Consider the following 20,194-nt stretch of genomic DNA (forward strand, 5'->3'; position numbering starts at 1 on the left):
GTCGGATCTCTCACTCTCCTAGGCGACTATTTCTTGGAATCTCGCACTCTTTCCCCTTTCGAAGCTGATAACTCCAATTGCTTCTTTTATAGGGAAAATCAGAGTGATCAGAAGCTAACTTCCACATTTACTCACTGCAAAGGTCCCCCCCGGGACGGTTTCTTCCAAACAGCCACATGGCTTTAGAGGTCTGCTCAACTGTCGCCTTTTCAGAAGGGCCTTCCCTAGTTACTATCAAAACCAGCATTCTTTTTTTTTTTTTTTTAAGACAATCATGTTTAATTACCTCACAACTGAAGCTGCCTTTGGGGCCAAGGGACAGGAGGCTGTGAACCCAACACTCGAGCTGCACTCTAATCCTAGGTTTATTCAACAGAATTCTTTTCTCTACACAACAAGGTACAAACACAATATTATCTAAAATGCTACAAAGTTACAAAACTCAAAACAGAAAATGTATAGTACTGACTGTACAATAAAAGCCAAAAAAACAATGTACACGTTTGCCAAGGTAACCTGCACAACCACCATGAATACCAACACAATGCGGCGGGGTGGGGGTGGGGGGTCTGTGATGACCTGACAGAGCTCTCAACTTACCAGTTTCAGAAAGAAAGGGAGACATGGGTGTGTGTGTGTGTGCGTGTGTGTGTGTGTCTGTGCACGACATGAGTACACGTGAAAAGGACCATTTTGGGTATTTGGCCCTAGAGGTCAGAAAAGGACTCATGCAGGGGAGCAGGGCCAGGCTAACAGGAACGGCAGTTGCGTAAAAGCACACCTTTCCTGTGGGACCCTGCAGGCCAACAGGTTAGGGCACGAGCAGGCCACCAGATGGGCCCCAGGTCATCTGTGGAACGGGAAAACATGCTCCCAGGCTGGGGATGTACCTGCTCCTGGAGCCCCCTGCTCATCCCTGCGGGCTCTGCCACTAAACTGCCTCTCAGGAACTAGAAATGCGGACGCTTTCGAGCCAGAAGACTGGAGGGCATCTTCATAAGCACGACCCCAAACCAACAACGCTCCTGAAGCCGGAACTCTGCCGCCAGGGGAAACGTGGCGATTACTGCCTTCACCTTCGAGGCCTGCCCGAGTGAGGGATTTCTTTCCTTTCGATTCTCCTTCGGCTAGAAAAGTGACAAAAGTGAGTTGGAGGGGATACAAGTCACAGGGCAGAGCTTCGGTGGCCCTGCGCATCGGGAGGAGTTGAAGCTGGAGCGGCTCCTGGGGCTGCGGCGGCCGGTGGACCTGCGCCGAGGGGGACGCGTCCTTCTCCTCCTCCGTGGGGGGGACCTACGCCACATGGGAGGCGGTGGCGTCACTCTCCTTCCTGGGAGGGCTGAATCGCCTGGGGGGTGGCCGAGGCCAGGGGGCCAGCACAGCGGTGGCAGTGATCTGCTGGCCATCGATGTGTCCTCCATCCTGGTGCTTCAGCGCCTTCTCGGCTTCATCTGGATTCTCACTCCACATATGCGTAGCCTGTAGACAGATGGGGGTGCATCCTTTCTACAGGCACGTCAATCATTTTAATTTTCCTGTAGGTGGAGAATATCTCCATATGATCCTCGGTCACATTCCTGGTGAGCCTTCCAACGTGCACTTTGGTGGGTTTAGGGGAAGGGCTCCGCCGTTTCCTTTCCTTTTCATCTCTTTTGGGTGGTTTGGATTTGGAGCGGGAACGCCGCCTGCTGTCATGCCTGTGCCGAGAAGGGCTCGGAGAGCCAGGGGAGCTGCTGGAACTTCCGGAGCGGCTCGATGCTGAAGAGGAGCTGCAGCCGCTGCTGGAGCCCGTGCTAAAACCAGCATTCTGGATTCCTTATCTGGCTTTATTTTTCTCCGTTGCATTCACCACACCTGACATATAAACGTACTGTCTTTCCCCCAGTCCTCCACAAGCTCACTCTGCAGTGTAAGCTCTGTGAAAGCAGGGATTTTATGTGTTTTGGGCCTAGAACAGTATCTAGCAAGTATTAGTACTTATAAATACCTATTAACTGAGGAACAAACTATCCAAAGACAAAACATTTCGTTGTTTTTTTTTTTTGCAGTACGCGGGCCTCTCACAGTTGTGGCCTCCCCCGTTGCGGAGCACAGGCTCCGGACGCGCAGGCTCAGCGGCCATGGCTCACGGGCCCAGCCGCTCTGCGGCATGTGGGATCTTCCCGGACCGGGGCACGAACCCGTGTCCCCTGCATCGGCAGGCGGACTCTCAACCACTGCGCCACCAGGGAAGCCCCGTTTCATCTTTGATAAAGCAGAAACACGATACTTTGCATTATAAAATGACAGTACTCGGTTGCCCTTGGAGTACTGCAGTCGTTCCTTGCGTCCCACAAGAGTCCCCTCCCGGACGCAGCACGGTGCGGGGATGGCTGGGAGAAGGTGGTGGGTGTGCAGAGCATCTGACGTCTACTATTGGCTCGGCCGCTAATTACTAACGTCATCCGGGGTGAGTCATTTAACCTCTCATTTCTAGCAGGGAATGCGAGAGAGTACTTTTATTTTTATCCAAAGAAAAGAGGTCCACCAAACACAAACCGGTAGAAATCACTCACCACGCACATCGAGAGCCTTTTTCCTTCCAAAGTTCATCAATGGGACTTTTACAGTGTTTATAATAAAATTTTATTTACAAGCTAATGGATCATGAACAGTTTTTACAGTAAATAAGCTGTTAGTAAATGAGGTGTTTTTTTTTCCATCAGAATAAAATCACTCTCAAAGTTCAAGATGGTAATCTTAAAGTCAATTCAACAGGATAGTCACAACGTTATAAAAATTTTCTTGCTATGCATGTGCAGGAAAAAATGCCTAATTTAACCAAGAAAAACAAATTAAGGTTATGATTAGTCAATAATCATATGTGTTTTGAAAGTAGTGTTTTTTTAGAATACAAACAGAAAAAGTATTTGATAATGTCCACAAATTAATGAAAACATATTCACATATATTACCTAGTGAAATGTGGTATCATTGCGTTTCCCCAAGCAATAAATTCAATACATCCTATATGTAAAAATACCACCAACTCTCCCCTACCACAAACACACAAACACCAAGCCATATTGTCAAGCAAAATATTTTTAATTAGTAGGCTGATCATAAATAAATCCACATAAAAGATTTAACAGAATTACAAAGAGTTTTGTGTTTCTTTTGTGGACTCAGTTCGTAATATGCATTAGTCAACCTCATTCTCTAACTGCCACCAAAAGAGTTGTCATCCACCAATGCAGCACAGTTTAAGCAATTCATATTCTGTAGTTACATTTTTACATTTTCTTTACAAATGTAACATTTATGTACATTATATATATATTTTTTCTATAGTTCATGTACTGAAACTCTATTGTTTTTACAGGGAAAATATTGAATTCATTTAATGAATATGAATCATTCCTTGTTAAAAAGTAATTCATATAAACAAATAACACGGTACCACTGCCTTTTGGCATCTCTTGTCAGAGTTCAAGTCCAGAAATGTTATATTAATTATAAGAAAAGGGAATTTATCTAATATTACATTATGACATATCATCCCACATAACTACATAAGTTTGCCGGCTTGCAATGAACAGAGCACTGTACTGCTGCACTACTGGAAATGTGTGGAAACCAATTCAAAATATACTTCACGAAACAGCATCATCATTACCATTAATTTAGGATGAAGAAAGTCTGTCAAGTTCTTTCTTCCTCTTTACCTTTTGCCAAAGCCTCAGACCAGGTGCTATGCTACACATTGTCTCTTGTAACAACAAATGCCTACATTTCAAATTTCCTATGTGCTTCTCTGACAGATTACGCTTTACCTAGGTTATAGACGTTTTTCTTCTTATTCAATTTTATTCCACTTCACTTACAAATCTGCTGCTGAACGTGAAGCAAAAATTCATAGTAAGAGAATGCGGCTTCTGTCCGGTCTTCAATCAAATGTTGAAAAAATTCTGTTTTGGCAGGACTCTCATCTCTGAAGAAGAAAAAGGAGTTTTTATCTATAATGCATACTATTAAAAAGAATACTTATACTTATTAAAAAAATTACTAATTCATAGGGACTTGAAAATGAATAGGGGATGTTAATCAAGTAATAGCATTCTACCACTAGAATGTATTTTGATATTATTATCTAAAATTTGCTTTTGAAGACAAACAATTTCACATAGATTGGACAGGATAAGACAATTTCATAATTAAGTTATAGAAGTACTTACTTTACCACGTGAAGAATTGGGTTTAATGGTCTGTTGTCTCTAAGCCAGGTTATAAAGGATCTAGCTCTTTCTGATGAAAGGGTGTCTAGCTCTGGAAGATGTGTCTGGTAAAAAATGTAATTAGGAGATTATTTCCTTTCTCATAGACTTAGGTAGTGTTAGGACTCAATCATGATTGCCACTATCACCAACCAACTGCCAGCACTCGATTCCCAGCCCAAACAGCAGCAAACAAATATATGAAATTTACACTGTTGATAAATCTATTTATATTTTTCTAAGTCATAAGATATACTTAATGATAAGTATGTGACTGATATTTTACCTGAATACTATACTTTTTTCCAGACAAGTCAATAAAACATACACAATGATTAGTATTTCATGTATATTGTGTTACACTTTGTATGTTTCTTCTAAAGGAAGTATTCAAGAGAAGGGGGCTATCACTAAGCTCCAATTTCACTTATAAACAACTATACACTATACCCTATTCTAATAATAGGCATTCTTAGGGAATTGTATGTTTTCTTTAGTCCTTAAAATTTAAGGGCAAGGAATTTTAAAGAATAGTGTGAATGTGTAAATATATTTAAACACTATATGCAAGACTATTTTAGATACCTAAAAAGTTTATATTTTGCACATAATTCTCTCTTCAGGTTGTATTCTTTTGAATAGATGCACAGATATTACTTATTTAATGCTACAAGTATATGTGTACATATAAATACTTCCATGAATATACCTATAGGATATATTCTTAGGAGTAAATAATTTACTGTTTCATACACTGTGTGATTTTAATTTGAACAGATATTGTTAAATGACCCTCCAAAAGACTGTGTAAATGTAGAGTCCAATCAATAGTATTTGACAGGCCCGTTGACCTATTCCCTCTGCATTACTGCCTGTTATCAAATTAAAAAAAATTTTACCAGCTGGCAAAAATCTGATAAATGAAAGAAATGCTATGCTGTTATTCTGTTTTCTTAATTACAAATGAAGTTGAACACTGTTTCATATGGCCACTACTATATTTTCTGCCCATGAATTGCCTGTTCAAATTATTCCTCATTTTTCTTTTCTTATTTGAGGGAGTGCAGATGTCCTTTTCTTTTCTTTCTTTCTTTTTTTTTTTTTTTGCGGTATGCGGGCCTCTCACTGTTGTGGCCTCTCCCGTTGCGGAGCACAGGCTCCGGACACGCAGGCTCAGCGGCCATGGCTCACGGGCCCAGCCGCTCCGCGGCATGTGGGATCTTCCCAGACCGGGGCACGAACCCGTGTCCCCTGCATCGGCAGGCGGACTTTCAACCACTGCGCCACCAGGGAAGCCCCAAGATGTCCTTTTCTTAAAGATTTGTAAAAGAACTTCTTATCCTAGAGAAATAAGCCCCTTTCCAGTCATATGAGTTACTGATAATCTTCTGATTTGGTTGTCTTTTGGCTTTATTTATTTTACCAGATAGAAATGTTTTATTTTTATGCTCTCAGATTCTTTAAACTTTTCTACCACTGACTTACAAAGGCCTTACCCATTTTAATATAATAAATACTATTTTTCTAATATTCCATTTTTTCAGTGATTTGAAATGCAATCTTTACCGCATTCTATTTTTCATGAATTAGATTCATTTCTGTATTCTGTTCTGTTCTACTGATATGTTTATTGTGCCAGTATCACTGTGCATAAATACAGCTATAAAATAAAGTTTACTATTTTATTTAGCAGGACCTGTTTTTCACGTGCTTTCCCCGCTGCTGATAGTATTCTCTCTTTTCAAACTTTTCCTAATTATCCTCATTTGTTGAGTCTTAGAAATAAACTCTGGGATTAATGTGTCAAATTTAAAAAAATAAACAGCGAATGTGGTAAGAATCACATTGAATTTATATTCATTTAGGAGAAAGGATATATTTACAATAAGGTAGGCCTTTTCCATTAAGTATAGAGAACTGCTTTCAGAATCATATTTCTTTGGTATTAACACACATACAGTAAAGGCCTACTGAAAAGATTATGTTTATTATCAGCAAAATAATTTCAATTAGAGAAGTTAAAGCTGTTGGAAAACAGTGTGGCAGTTGCTCAAAAAGTTAAACTTAGAGTTTACCATATGACCCGGCAATTCCACTCCTAGTTACATACTCAAGAAAGCTTGAAAACAGATGTTCACACAAACACTTCTACATGAACTGTTCATGGCAGCACTATTCACAACAGCCCCAGAGTAGAAATAAAACCCAAATGCCCATGAACAGATTACTGGATAAACAAAATGTGGTATATTCATACAATGGACTATTATTTAGTCATAAAAAAGAATGGGGCTTCCCTGGTGGCGCAGTGGTTGAGGGTCCCCCTGCCGATGCAGGGGACACGGGTTCGTGCCCCGGTCCGGGAGGATCCCACATGCCGCAGAGCGGCTGGGGCCGTGAGCCATGGCCGCTGAGCCTGCGCGTCCGGAGCCTGTGCTCCACAGCGGGAGAGGCCGCAGCACTGAGAGGCCCGTGTACCGCAAAAAAAAAAAAAAGAATGAACTACTGATACATACTACAACATGGATGAACCTTTTAAACACTGTGAGAAGTATAAGAAGTCAAACACAAAAGGCTGCATATTGTGTGATTCCATATACTGTATATGAATTCTCCAGAACAGGCAAATCCGTAGAGATAGAAAGTAAACTAGTGGTTGCCAAGGGAAAATAGAAAGGAAGAACTGGGATTAGGAACCAAGATGGCGGAGTAGAAGGACGTGCTCTCACTCCTTGCGAGAACACCAGAATCACAACTAGCTGCTGCACGATCATCGACAGAAAGACACTGGAACTCACCAAAAAAGATACCCCACATCCAAAGACAAAGGAGAAGCCACAATGAGACGGTAGGAGGGGCGCAATCACAATAAAATCAAAGCCCATAACTGCTGGGCGGGTGACTCACAGACTGGAGAACACTCATACCACAGAAGTCCACCCACTGGAGTGAAGGTTCTGAGCCCCACATCAGGCTTCCCAACCTGGGGGTCCAGCAACGGGAGGAGAAATTCCTAGAGAATCAGACTTTGAAGGCTACCAGAATTTGATTGCAGGACTTCAACAGGACTGGGGGAAACAGACACCACTCTTGGTGGGCACACACAAAGTACTGTGTGCATCAGGACCCAGGGGAAGGAGCAGTGACCCCAAGGGAGACTGAACCAGACATACCTGCTAGTGTTGGTCTCCTGCAGAGGCGGGTGTGGCTGTGGCTCACCGTGGGGACAAGGACACTGGCAGCAGAAGTTCTGGAAAGTACTCCTTGGCGTGAGCCCTCCCAGAGTCTGCCATTAGCCCCACCAAACAGCCCAGGTAGGCTCCAGTGTTGGGTCGCCCCAGGCCAAACAACCAACAAGGAGGGAACCCAGCCACACCCATCAGCAGTCAAGTGGACTAAAGTTTTACTAAGCTCTGCCCACCAGAACAACAGTCAGCTCTACCCACCACCAGTCCCTCCCATCAGGAAACTTGCACAAGCCTCTTAGATAGCCTCATCCACCAGAGGGCAAAGAGCAGAAGCAAGAAGAACTACAATTCTGCAGCCTGTGGAACAAAAACCACATTCACAGAAAGATAGACAAGATGAAAAGGCAGAGGGCTATGTACCAGATGAAGGAACAAGATAAAACCCCAGAAAAACAACTAAATGAAGTGGAGATAGGCAACCTTCCAGAAAAAGAATTCAGAATAATGACAGTGAAGATGATCCAGACCCTCGGGAAAAGAACTGAGGCAAAGATCGAGAAGATTCAAGAAATGTTGTATCTAGAAGACCTAGAAGAATTAAAGAAAAAACAAACAGAGATGAACAATACAATAACTGAAATGAAAACTACACTAGAAGAAATCAATAGCAGAATAACTGAGGCAGAATGGATAAGTGACCTGGAAGACAGAATGGTGGAATTCACTGCTGCGGAACAGAATAAAGAAAAATGAATGAAAAGAAATGAAAACAGCCTAAGAGACCTCTGGGACAAAATTAAACGCAACAACATTCGCATTATAGGGGTCCCAGAAGGAGAAGAGACAGAGAAAGGACCAGAGAAAATATTTGATTGTATTCGAAAGAGATTATAGTCGAAAACTTCCCTAACATGGGAAAGGAAACAGCCACCCAAGTCCAGGAAGCACAGAGAGTCCCATACAGGATAAACCCAAGGAGAAGCACACCGAGACACATAGTAATCAACTTGGCAAAAATTAAAGACACAGAATAATTATTGAAAGCAGCAAGGGAGAAACGACAAATAACATACAAGGGAAATCCCATAAGGTTAACAGCTGATTTCTCAGCACAAACTCTACAAGCCAGAAGGGAGTGGCATGATATACTTAAAGTGATGCAAGGGAAGAACCTACAACCAAGATTACTCTACCTGGCAAGGATCTCATTCAGATTCGATGGAGAAATCAAAAGATTTACAGACAAGCAAAAGCTAAGAGAATTCAGCACCACCAAACCAGCTCTACAACAAATGCTAAAGGAACTTCTTTAAGTGGAAGACACAGAGAAAAAAGGACCTACAAAAACAAACCCAAAACAATTAAGAAAATGGTCATTACCTTAAATATGAATGGATTAAATGCTCCAGCCAAAATACACAGGCTTGCTGAATGGATACAAGAACAAGACCCATCTATATGCTGTCTATAAGAGACCCACTTCAGATCTAGGGACACATACAGACTGAAAGTGAGGGGATGGAAAAAGATATTCCATGCAAATGGAAATCAAAAGAAAGCTGGAGTAGCAATACTCATATCAGATAAAATAGACTTTAAAATAAAGAATGTTATAAGAGACAAGGAAGGACACTACATAATGATCAAGGCATCAATCCAAGAAGAAGATATAACAATTATAAATATATATGCACCCAACATAGGAGCACCTCAATACATAAGGCAACTGCTAACAACTATAAAAGAGGAAATTGACAGTAACACAATAATAGGGGGGACTTTAACACCTCACTTACACCAATGGACAGATCATCCAAAATGAAAATAAATAAGGAAACAGAAGCTTTAAATGACACCGTAGACCAGATAGATTTAATTGATATTTATAGGACATTCCATCCAAAAGCAGCAGATTACACTTTCTTCTCAAGTGTGCATGGAACATTCTCCGGGAGAGATCACATCTTGGGTTACAAATCAAGCCACAGTAAATTTAAGAAAATTGAAATCATATCAAGCATCTTTTCTGACCACAACGCTATGAGATTAGAAATGAATTACAGGGAAAAAAATGTAAAAAGACAAACACATGGAGGCTAAACAATACGTTACTAAATAACCAGGAGATCACTGAAGAAATTAAAGAGGAAATCAAAAAATACCTAGAGACAAATGACAATGAAAACACAATGATCCAAAACCTATGGGATGCAGCAAAAGTAGTTCTAAGAGGGAAGTTTATAGCTATACAAGCCTACCTCAAGAAACAAGAAAAATCTCAAATAAACAATCTAAACTTACACCTAAAGGAATTAGAGAAAGAAGAACAAACAAAACCCAAAGTTAGCAGAAGGAAAGAAATCATAAATAGCAGAGCAGAAATAAATGAAATAGAAACAAAGAAAACAATAGCAAAGATCAATAAAACTAAAATCTGGTTCTTTGAGAAGATAAACAAAATTGATAAACCATTAGCCGGATTCATCAAGAGGGAGAGGACTCAAATCAATAAAATTAGAAATGAAAAAGAAGTTACAACAGACACCGCAGAAATACAAAGCATCCTAAGAGACTACGACAAGCAATTCTATGCCAATAAAATGGACAAACTGGAAGAAATGGACAAGTTCTTAGAAAGGTATAACCTTCCAAGAATGAACCAGGAAGAAATAGAAAATATGAACAGACCAATCACAAGTAATGAAATTGAAACTGTGATTAAGAATCTTCCAACAAACAGAAGTCCAGGACCAGATGGCTTCACAGGTGAATTCTATCAAACATTTAGAGAAGAGCTAACACCTATCCTTCTCAAACTCTTCCAAAAAATTCCAGAGGAAGGAACACTCCCAAACTCATTCTATGAGGCCACCATCACCCTGATACCAAAACCAGACAAAGATACTACAAAAATTATAGACCAATATTGCTGATGATTATAGATGCAAAAATCCTCAACAAAATAGTAGCAAACAGAATCCAACAACACATTAAAAGGACCATACACCATGATCAAGTGGGATTTATTCCAGGGATGCAAGGATTCTTCTATATACATAAATCAATCAATGTGATACTCCATATTAACAAATTGAAGAATAAAAACCATATGATCATCTCAACAGATGCAGAAAAAGCTTTCGACACAATTCAACACCGATTTATGATAAAAACTCTTCAGAAACTGGGCAGAGAGGGAACCTACCTCAACATAATAAAGGCCATATACGACAAACCCACAGCAAACATCATTCTCAATGGTGAAAAACTGAAAGCATTTCCTCTAAGATCAGGAACAAGACAAGGCTGTCCACTCTCACCACTAGTATTCAACATAGTTTTGGAAGTCCTAGCCACGGTGATCAGAGAAGAAAAAGAAATAAAAAGAATAAAAATTGGAAAAGAAGAAGTAAAACTGTCACTGTTTGCAGATGACATGATACTATACACGGAAAATCCTAAAGATGCCACCAGAAAACTACTACAGCTAAATCAATGAATTTGGTAAAGTTGCAGGATACAAGATTAATGCACAGAAATCTCTTGCATTCCTATACACTAATGATGAAAAATCTGAAAGAGAAATTAAGGAAACACTCCCATTTACCACTGCAACAAAAAGAATAAAATACCTAGGAATAAAACTACCTAGGGAGACAAAAGACTTGTACGCAGAAAACTATAAGACACTGATGAAAAAAATTAAAGATGATACCAACAGATGGAGAGATATACCATGTTCTTGGATTGGAAGAATCAATATGGTGAAAATGACTATACTACCCAAAGTAATCTACAGAATCTATGCAATCCCTATCAAAGTACCAGTGGTATTTTATATGGGACTTGAACAAAAAATCTTAAAATTTGTATGGAGACACAAAAGACCGCGAAGAGCCAAAGTAGTCTTGAGGGAAAAAAATGGTGCTGGAGGAATCAGGCTCCCTGACTTCAGACTATACTACAAAGCTACAGTAATCACGACAATATGGTACTGGCACAAAAACAGAAACATAGATCAATGGAACAAGATAGAAAGCCCAGAGAGAAACCCACACACCTATGGACAACTAATCTATGACAAAGGAGGCAAGGATATACAATGGAGAAAAGACAGTCTCTTCAATTAGTGGTGCTGGGAAAACTGAACAGCTACATGTAAAAGAATGAAATTAGAACACTCCCTAACACCATACACAAAAATAAACTCAAAATGGATTAGAGACCAACATTAAGACCGGACACTATAAAACTCCTAGAGGAAAACATAGGAAGAACACTCTATGACATAAATCACAGCAAGATCTTTTTTGATCCACCTCCTAGAGAAATGGAAATAAAAACAAAAAGAAACAAATGGCACCTAATGAAGCTTAAAAGCTTTTGCACAGCAAAGGAAACCATAAAGAAGATGAAAAGACAACCCTCAGAATGGGAGGAAATATTTGCAAATGAATCAAGAGACAAAGGATTAATCTCCAAAATATATAAACAGCTCATGTAGCTCAATATTAAAAAGCAAACAACCTAATACAAAAATGGGCAGAAGACCTAAATAGACATTTCTCCAAAGAAGACATACAGACGGCCAAGAAGTACATGAAAAGCTGCTCAACATCACTAATTATTAGAGAAATGCAAATCAAAACTACAATGAGGTATCACCTTACACCAGTTAGAATGGGTATCTTCAGAAAATCTACAAACAACAAATGCTGGAGAGGGTGTGGAGAAAAGGGAACCCTCTTGCACTGTTGGTGGGAATGTAAATTGATACAGACAGTATGGAGAACAGTATGGAGATTCCTTAAAAAACTAAAAAGAGAATTACCATATGATCTAGCAATCCCACTACTGGGCATATACCCAGAGAAAACCGTAATTCAAAAAGACACATGCACCCCAATGTTCACTGCAGCACTATTTACAATAGCCAGGTAATGGAAGCAACCTAAATGCCCATCGACAGATGAATGGATAAAGAAGATGTGGTACATATATACCATGGAATACTACTCAGCCATAAGAAGGAACGAAATTGTGTTCATTTGAGGAGACGTGGATGGATCTAGAGACTGTCATACAGAGTGAAGTAAGTCAGAAAGAGAAAAACAAATATTGTATATTAATGCATGTATGTGGAATCTAGAAAAATGGTACAGATGAACCAGTTTGCAGGGCAGAAGTTGAGACACAGATGTAGAGAACAATCGTATGGACACCAAGTGGGGAAGCGGCGGGGGTGGTGGTGGTGGTGGTGGGATGAATTGGGCGATTGGGATTGACATGCATACACTGATGTGTATAAAATTGATGACTAATAAGAACCTGCTGTATAAAAAAATAAATAAAATAAAATTCAAAAATTAAAAAAAAAAGAAAGGAATAACTGGGGGATATAGGTTTCTTTTTGAGGTGAATGCTCTGAAATTAGATACTGGAAATGGTTGTAAAAATTGTGAATATACTAAGAACGAATGCACTGTACACTTTAAAATGGTTAAAATGTGACTCAAGGGAATTTTATCTCACACAAAAAATTTTAAACAAATACACAAAATCCACTGACCATTTTCTGTGGTATTGATGCAAAATTCGGATACCCGAGCACATCCTCTATAAAGTTACTGTCACAGCTTTTTCCAATCCAAACGTAAAAAACCTAAAAATAACAATAACAAAATATTAAAACTCCCTAATCAGAAACCCAGTATAGCTACTTTTCTCAAAATTATCAAGCATAAAAGAGGCAAAGTATACTAACTCAAATCAAGTAGGAACAAACATGAAAGTAAAAAAGGAAACCTATAACTGGCACATTTGGAATCTACATTCAGGAATCTAGAGTGGTTCATATCTTCTCTGCTTAAATGTCAAGGCTTCTCATAAAATATATTTTACTGCTTTCCTTACCTTTTTCCCAACAGGAATGTAATGCTTCAACCAGGATAACGGACTTTCTCTATTTCCTACCCACTAGTTCCATCATTTCAATTACTGCCTCTGTACTTTAACTAATGCCTCCCACCCCTACCCTATTCCTGCCCCACCCCATACTGTGGCTATCAGAATCCCTTTCCTGGGATCACAAGGCATCATTTATGAAGCCATCCTGCCCATTCTGACACCCTTCACCACCACCCTGTCCAATGACCTCTCCTGAACTCCTAATTATTAATGGCATTTCAGACAATGGATGAAGCTGAACTAGATAAATTCTTGAGGTCCCTTTGAATTTTATGATTCTTGATGGTAAAATCGTTGAAGACAGGAATTTATCTCTTTACTTCTCTTAAATAAATTGACCACCTGTGCCAGTTACCAATTTACTGCCTTTGAGTTCCTAATCCACCTTTCATTGCCTGATCTGTGATAACAGAGCTGGACCCTGTAAGTGTTTCTCCTTTTGCCAGGTGGAAGTGTTAAGCTTTTGTCAGTAGTGGGTGCTTACAGAGCCACAGTCCATAAGGAAAGCACCGTCTCGTGTCAGTTTCTCTGCAGACAATTTTTGAAGAGGTGGCTGAGGTACCACCCTGTCATTAACGTGTATTGCACCCTGAAAAGAAAAAGATGGAATGTGAATGTACTTACATTACTATTATTACAGGCTGGAAGCTAATGGCCCCTAGTTCTTTATGAAATACTGAAAAATGATACTTGAGAATTTTGTAGGATGCAAAAAAATACAGTTGACCTTTGAACAACATGGGTTTGAACTACATGGGTCCACCTATATGCAGTTCTTTTCAATAAATAAATAAATACTACAGTACTACATGATCTGCAGTTGGTTGAATATGGAACAGAGGACACAGAGGTCTGACTATAAAGTTACACACGGATTTTCAATTGCACAGGGGTTGGTGCCCCTAACCCCCTCATTGTTCAAGGGTCAACTATACTGATAATACATTACCACCTTGGCTGTAGAATCAAGATGCTCAGATGTATTTAAATTAAAAGATCCTTGAATGTATTCAAATTTAAAAGATAAAAACATGAATATGTAAAATGACCTGTCCATTTCCTTCCCTTCTGGGATCAGGATATGTTAAAAGTATGACTACTAAATCTGCTGCAAAGGACTTTTTTACATTCCTCTAGTAACAAAATACAGAGACGATTCCAACTAGCAGAGTTTTAACACAAGGAAGAAAAAAGACATTACATATTTGCATATTAAAAATACTGTTGGGGCTTCCCTGGTGGCGCAGTGGTTGAGAGTCTGCCTGCCGAGGCAGGGGACACGGGTTCGTGCCCCGGTCCGGGAGGATCCCACATGCCGCGGAGCAGCTGGGCCCATGAGCCATGGCTGCTGGGCCTGCGCATCAGGAGCCTGTACTCCGCAGCAGGAGAGGCCACAACAGTGAGAGGCCCGCATACCACAAAAAAAAAAAAAAAAAAAAAAAAAAAAAAAATACTGTTGGATACCAGATTTGGTTTACAATAATATAATCAAAGTTTCACTCTGTTCACATCAGAAACAGTCAATATCTTCAAAATATAGATGGAACTGCCCACTCTATAGCATACCTTTGCAGTAAATGTAAGCGAACCCACAAGGTGAATTACTTCCCATATGAAATTATTTTTGAAAAGTCTGTAACTATGACAGTATCTAATAGTCCTGTTGTCCAATCAAATCCATAGTTAGTGTCCTTATTTAATGTATTATCACCACAGGGGAAAAACAGATGGAAGAAATTGCTAATAATACATTACTACCTTAGCTGTAGAATCAAGACACCCAAATAAATTTAAATTAAAAAATTTCAAACACATTGAAAAAAAATCATACCTCATCTGTCAGTCTGTCTATCCTGTATAGGTTGGGATGAATCATTTTCATTAGATGAACAAGTGGCTGACACTTTATCTGACACATGGCATATACACGATCATCCAGGCGTGTGCTTGTACCAGTTCTAAATGCTTTCTACATGGAAAAACGATACACATTTTTCAGTAAAACATAAATATAGTGGACAAATATTAAAACAAATATATACCATCAGTCATGGAAAAAGCACAGCCTTCAAATCAGACAGGCCTGGATTCAATTTTCAGCTCTGACATTCAATAGATAGATATGTGAGCAAGTAACTCAGTTTCTCAAAGCTATACTGTCATCATAAGAAAAACAGGGAACATATATATAACACCTATTGTGGTGCCTGAGACTTGGGAAGATGTTCAATGAACAGTAGATCCTTTCCTTCAAGTGTCTTTCCAGGAGCACGCAATATGAGTGTGCTATACGCACACCATTATTCAAGCTGCTCCCACATGTTAGACTGAGAGCATATGGTTGTACGAGACTCATCAGTATGTATTTATACCCATCATGTATTTGTATACCGTCATTTTCCACTCACCTTTTCCTGTTCAAAACTCTTCCAATGCTAAGCTGCATAACTGTCTAATCAAACGTTTAAAACCCCTCAGAAAACCTAGGTTTCATTTTTCACCTATGTATCAAGAATTTCAAGACTTTATTAAATCTAACAGTATATAGAGAACTACCTGTTTGAGAAGGGCCAAAACATAGAGAGGGAACAACTTGAGGGAGCTGGGTGCTATCAACCCAGAGTGCTGTAAATTTGAGACAGTTGAGCCATATGCAGATAATGAATCCACCACAGCGTTCACTAAGGCATCTCTTGCATCTGATAGACTTGATGAAATTGATCGATCCACAGCTATAAAGCAACCAAAATGAAAAAGAATTTAATCATTAGATGCCAATGAATACTATAAGAGATAAGATTTACATGCAATTTTTAAGAAACCAACAAAAATTCCATTTTTAGGTTAGAAAAATACATTTCACTTGCTCCCTCAATTTAAAAGCATCTGGGCACTTCCCTAGCAGTCCAGTGGTTAAGACTTCCACTGCGGGGGGTGTGGGTTCAACCTCTGGCTGGGCAGCTAAGATCATGTATGCCGTGCAGTGCAGCCATTAAAAAAAAAAAAATCTGCTCATTAGACAATTTTGGAACTAAATCTGAATAAATCTGACAATCAGAACAAATCTAGATTGTTTTGGACCTTTATCTTTTAATCTTTTTAAGCCTAAAAACACTTAATTGCTATTGATATATTAGAGAAGATGTACTACCCATCTACTTCTGAGAAAGCTCTGGATATCTTTTCATTACTCAAACAGAAGTCACGTGTATAAAGCATCATTCTTTTCTGCATAAACAATGCAAGTTCTGCAATCTGAATTATCCCTTATGATCCTCTAAAATCTTCTCTGTCAAAGCATTCTTTGGTCAACAAAAAAAGAGGTCAAACTAAACACAGGTTCCCTAAATATAGACAATGAAGAGCCAGATATCAGTGTGGAACTTATTTTCCTCTAGGTACATATTTTAGTAAAACAGAGATACAAATGCCCAAATATTAAAAATAAAACAATTATTGAAAAATAGTTATAGTATAATTAATTTGAAATATAAGATAAAAAATGACAATTAAAATATTGGGATCCTTAGTAAATGTTATTAAACTTTTTCCCAAAATGAGTAATAATGGTTATCTTTCTCCAGGACTTCATGGAAAATAACAAGGTTCATTTTACATCTACATTCATCTAAAAGGTAAATTCATTAAAAACAAAACACTGTGTTATACTAATTCTCCAAAGGAGTTTTCTAAACTTACATATAGTAAAATTTACTTTCAGAGTGTCATATACGTATGTCAAACGCATAGCCATGTAATCACTGCCACAATCAAGATCCATCATTCTAAAAGTATCCCCTGTGGCTGCCCCTTCGTAGTGAAATCCTCCCCCTGCCACCAACCCTGATAATCACTATCTATTCTTCATTCCTATAATTCTCACTTTTCCAGAATGTCATATAAATGGAATCATATGCATGTTGTCTTTTGAGTCTAGCTTCTTTCACTTAGCATAATGCCTTTGAGAGTCACGCCCATTCACATATCAACAGTTCATTCCTTTTTATTGCCGAGTTGTATTCCATTATACGGATGTACCATAATTTGTTCACGCATTCACGATTTGAAAAACATTTGAGTTGTTACCAGTTATTAGTGATTATGAATCCCACACATAATTTTTAAACTAAAGAAGTAATAAGAAATATAAGAACAGTCCAATTCACACCGTTGCAAATGAAAATGTACAACATATACTTTTTAAATAAGGGATTTCTAGGGTAAAAAAATGCCCAGGCTTCAGTTTTTAGGACAGGAAAATATATTTCACCTGTTGCTTCACTTTTTTACTCACCCATGTTTGCCAGGAGGCAGATGGAAGCTTGTACATCAGCTCCTGCATATACATCTGCTAGCGAACTGACCACTGGCAAGCAAAGTGTGTGCACTCTAATTCTCCGCTCACCTAATGAAAGGATGGATCCATGTCATTGCAAAATACATTAGACCAAGAAAGAAAGCAGACAGGTCAAAATATTATTCAAGCTACTGTTTTGATTGTATTAAATCACCAACAGGATTTTGAAACACAAAAACAAAGTTTTACAATAAACATGTTTTAAAGAAAATTAAACATTCTCCAAATCTGAACACAGACTATGAACATATATTTTGTATACAGTCGAACATTGGGTTCTGGTTTTATCTTAATATCACTCATTCTAAATTATACACTACATAATAAAATATCAGAAAACTTAGACTATGAAATAACAAATGTAGGCCTGAAGTGCCATGCAGAATTTCTTATGTTATGAGGATAGAAATAATACTCAGGATGACACAGATAGATTTAGTATGAGTTATTATAGTAGTATGATCCTGGGAATACAAATCTTCCACAAGTCAAAAAGATATTCTTTAAAGATTCAAAAATGAATATAAAAAAAAGAATGGAACATATATTTGATTAACTAATACAAATTCCATTACTTCCCACTGGTGTTCATTCTTTTTGTGTGTGTGTGTCTCTAGTGTCCCAGTCCCTTACCCTAAATTCCAAATCTGATACCAACTGCTTCACTGACATGTTCACTTAAAGTCTCAAAGTTACAAAGTTTAGTCCAACTTAGTTCACAAATTCTTTTTTTTTTTACATCTTTATTGGAGTATAATTGCTTAACAACGGTGTGTTAGTTTCTGCTTTATAACAAAATGAATCAGTTATACATATACATATGTTTCCATATCCCCTCCCACTGGTGTTCATTCTTTCTCCCTATTCTCCCAGCACGTGAAAGGAGGGGAGAATTACTGTTGCAGGTTACATTTCATTTCTGTTAACATTACCCTTGCTTGATGTATATAACAGGGCTGTCTGAAAGCACACTAAGGAAGTATCCGTCAAACTTTCTTCAATTGACAGCTGTACTGCAAATCCAGCATCAGGATTGATGTTGGCGAGGGATAACAAATCAGTGGAACGGACAAAGAAGTTTCCATGAAAAGTGTGCATCGAAAGACCTACAGAAGAGAAAACTTGTTATAAAAGATGACGTAATACTAGTATCTTTACCTCAGGCTAAAGCTACTTTTTAAAATAAAAAATATCTCTGATTTTGAATTAAAAGGATAACTGGGGAGTAGTACTGGATTGTTGGTGGAGGTTCTAAAATATCAATTCAAAAACACCAATGCAGGTTATATAAAAGGAGGCTACACATTTAACTTGTATTGATGATCTTATAATATTTTCCTATAGGTAATTTGAAGTCAGACAAAATTTAAAGTCAGACAAAATTTGAAGTCAGACAAAATTTCCTATAGGTAATTTGAAGTCAGACAAAAAAGACCTAACGTACAAAATTAAACAAATTAAGGTTACTATACAACTTACTTAAGAATTAAAATAAGGGATGAGAATCCCTCCAGCAAACATTCACACAAAAGAGATAATGTAAATTGAAGACCATTTGAATGATTAGCAAGGCAAAGACTATTAATCTGACGATTTTCACTGAAGATCTTCCCTATTCCTCAAGTTCTTCTGAAATCACCTCTAATGTGGACTTTCTCTTGGGTTCTTTCTAATAAAGCAAAACATTACCTTTGCCCACTTATTCAAATTGCTTAAAAAATTGGGCAATTATTTAATAACTATATTTAAAACAGGGTACAGCTAACTGGATCAAGCAGAAAATCCTTTATGATTATTATAGGTAGTCAAAGGTCATCAGTATATGAATGCTTATTAATTTTGACAAAAGTATATAATATAAAGTATAAGTTACATAATTTCATACCTTTAGTACACCTTATTCTCATAACAGCTTCAAATCCAATTTTTCTTGTGAGATATCGTTTTAGATCTTTTTGTAACTTTTCTGCTTGTGAAGGATTGTGAGTATAGTGGAAAGATGGGTAATAATAGATGCACCCTGCAGAATACTTGGACATGCAAGCTTTAGAGAGAAATATAAGTAGTATTAGCTACAGAAACAATAATATTCTACTTGTCCAATAGCAGTGCACATTCTGTATTATGAAAAAATCTAACTCGTAGTGAAAAAAAACTAAAGTGGTCAAAATGGGGATAATATATATATATCTGAGAAACATAAACATTTGTAAAATATATAATAAATTTACTGTTGAGCAGAATGGTAAAGGAATTGTATTTGAAAAAAACAACAACCCGTAATAGCATTTTATATGTGTTTAGTGCTTTAAAGTTTACGGTTAATTTTCATACACATTATCTAATTCGCATCTTTCTCCCCAAACTATTGAGAACTCTTAGTAAAGAGTTTAGATTTAATTATATGCTAAAAATGTTTATGTAAACAG

General features: G+C 38.2%; 1 protein-coding gene and 1 pseudogene across 5 annotated transcripts in view; both read right to left on the reverse strand.

Annotated features, from left to right (window-relative positions):
* Window positions 1-1,101: 1,101 nt before the first annotated feature.
* LOC309816132 lies at window positions 1,102-2,444 on the reverse strand (annotated as a pseudogene). Its single transcript has 2 exons — window positions 2,293-2,444; window positions 1,102-1,793 (listed from the first exon to the last, which is right to left on the reverse strand). The product of its transcript is annotated as an uncharacterized misc_RNA (transcript).
* Window positions 2,445-3,705: 1,261 nt separating this feature from the next.
* Window positions 3,706-20,194, reverse strand: part of SEC24B (SEC24 homolog B, COPII coat complex component) — a 91,950-nt gene continuing 75,461 nt past the window's right edge. For all 4 annotated transcript variants that reach the window (XM_082600505.1, XM_082600504.1, XM_082600503.1 and 1 more), the window contains 9 exons: window positions 19,651-19,809; window positions 18,698-18,871; window positions 17,703-17,813; window positions 15,965-16,140; window positions 15,240-15,377; window positions 13,893-13,997; window positions 13,011-13,103; window positions 4,215-4,318; window positions 3,706-3,970 (listed from right to left, as the gene is read on the reverse strand). In XM_082600505.1, the coding sequence (XP_082456631.1) occupies window positions 3,856-3,970; window positions 4,215-4,318; window positions 13,011-13,103; window positions 13,893-13,997; window positions 15,240-15,377; window positions 15,965-16,140; window positions 17,703-17,813; window positions 18,698-18,871; window positions 19,651-19,809 (1,175 nt within the window). In that variant the 3' untranslated portion in view covers window positions 3,706-3,855. The remainder of the gene's footprint in view (window positions 3,971-4,214; window positions 4,319-13,010; window positions 13,104-13,892; window positions 13,998-15,239; window positions 15,378-15,964; window positions 16,141-17,702; window positions 17,814-18,697; window positions 18,872-19,650; window positions 19,810-20,194) is intronic.

Source organism: Mesoplodon mirus, assembly GCF_964341445.2.
Source record: "Mesoplodon mirus genome assembly, chromosome: 2".
NCBI classification, from domain to species: domain Eukaryota; kingdom Metazoa; phylum Chordata; class Mammalia; order Artiodactyla; family Ziphiidae; genus Mesoplodon; species Mesoplodon mirus.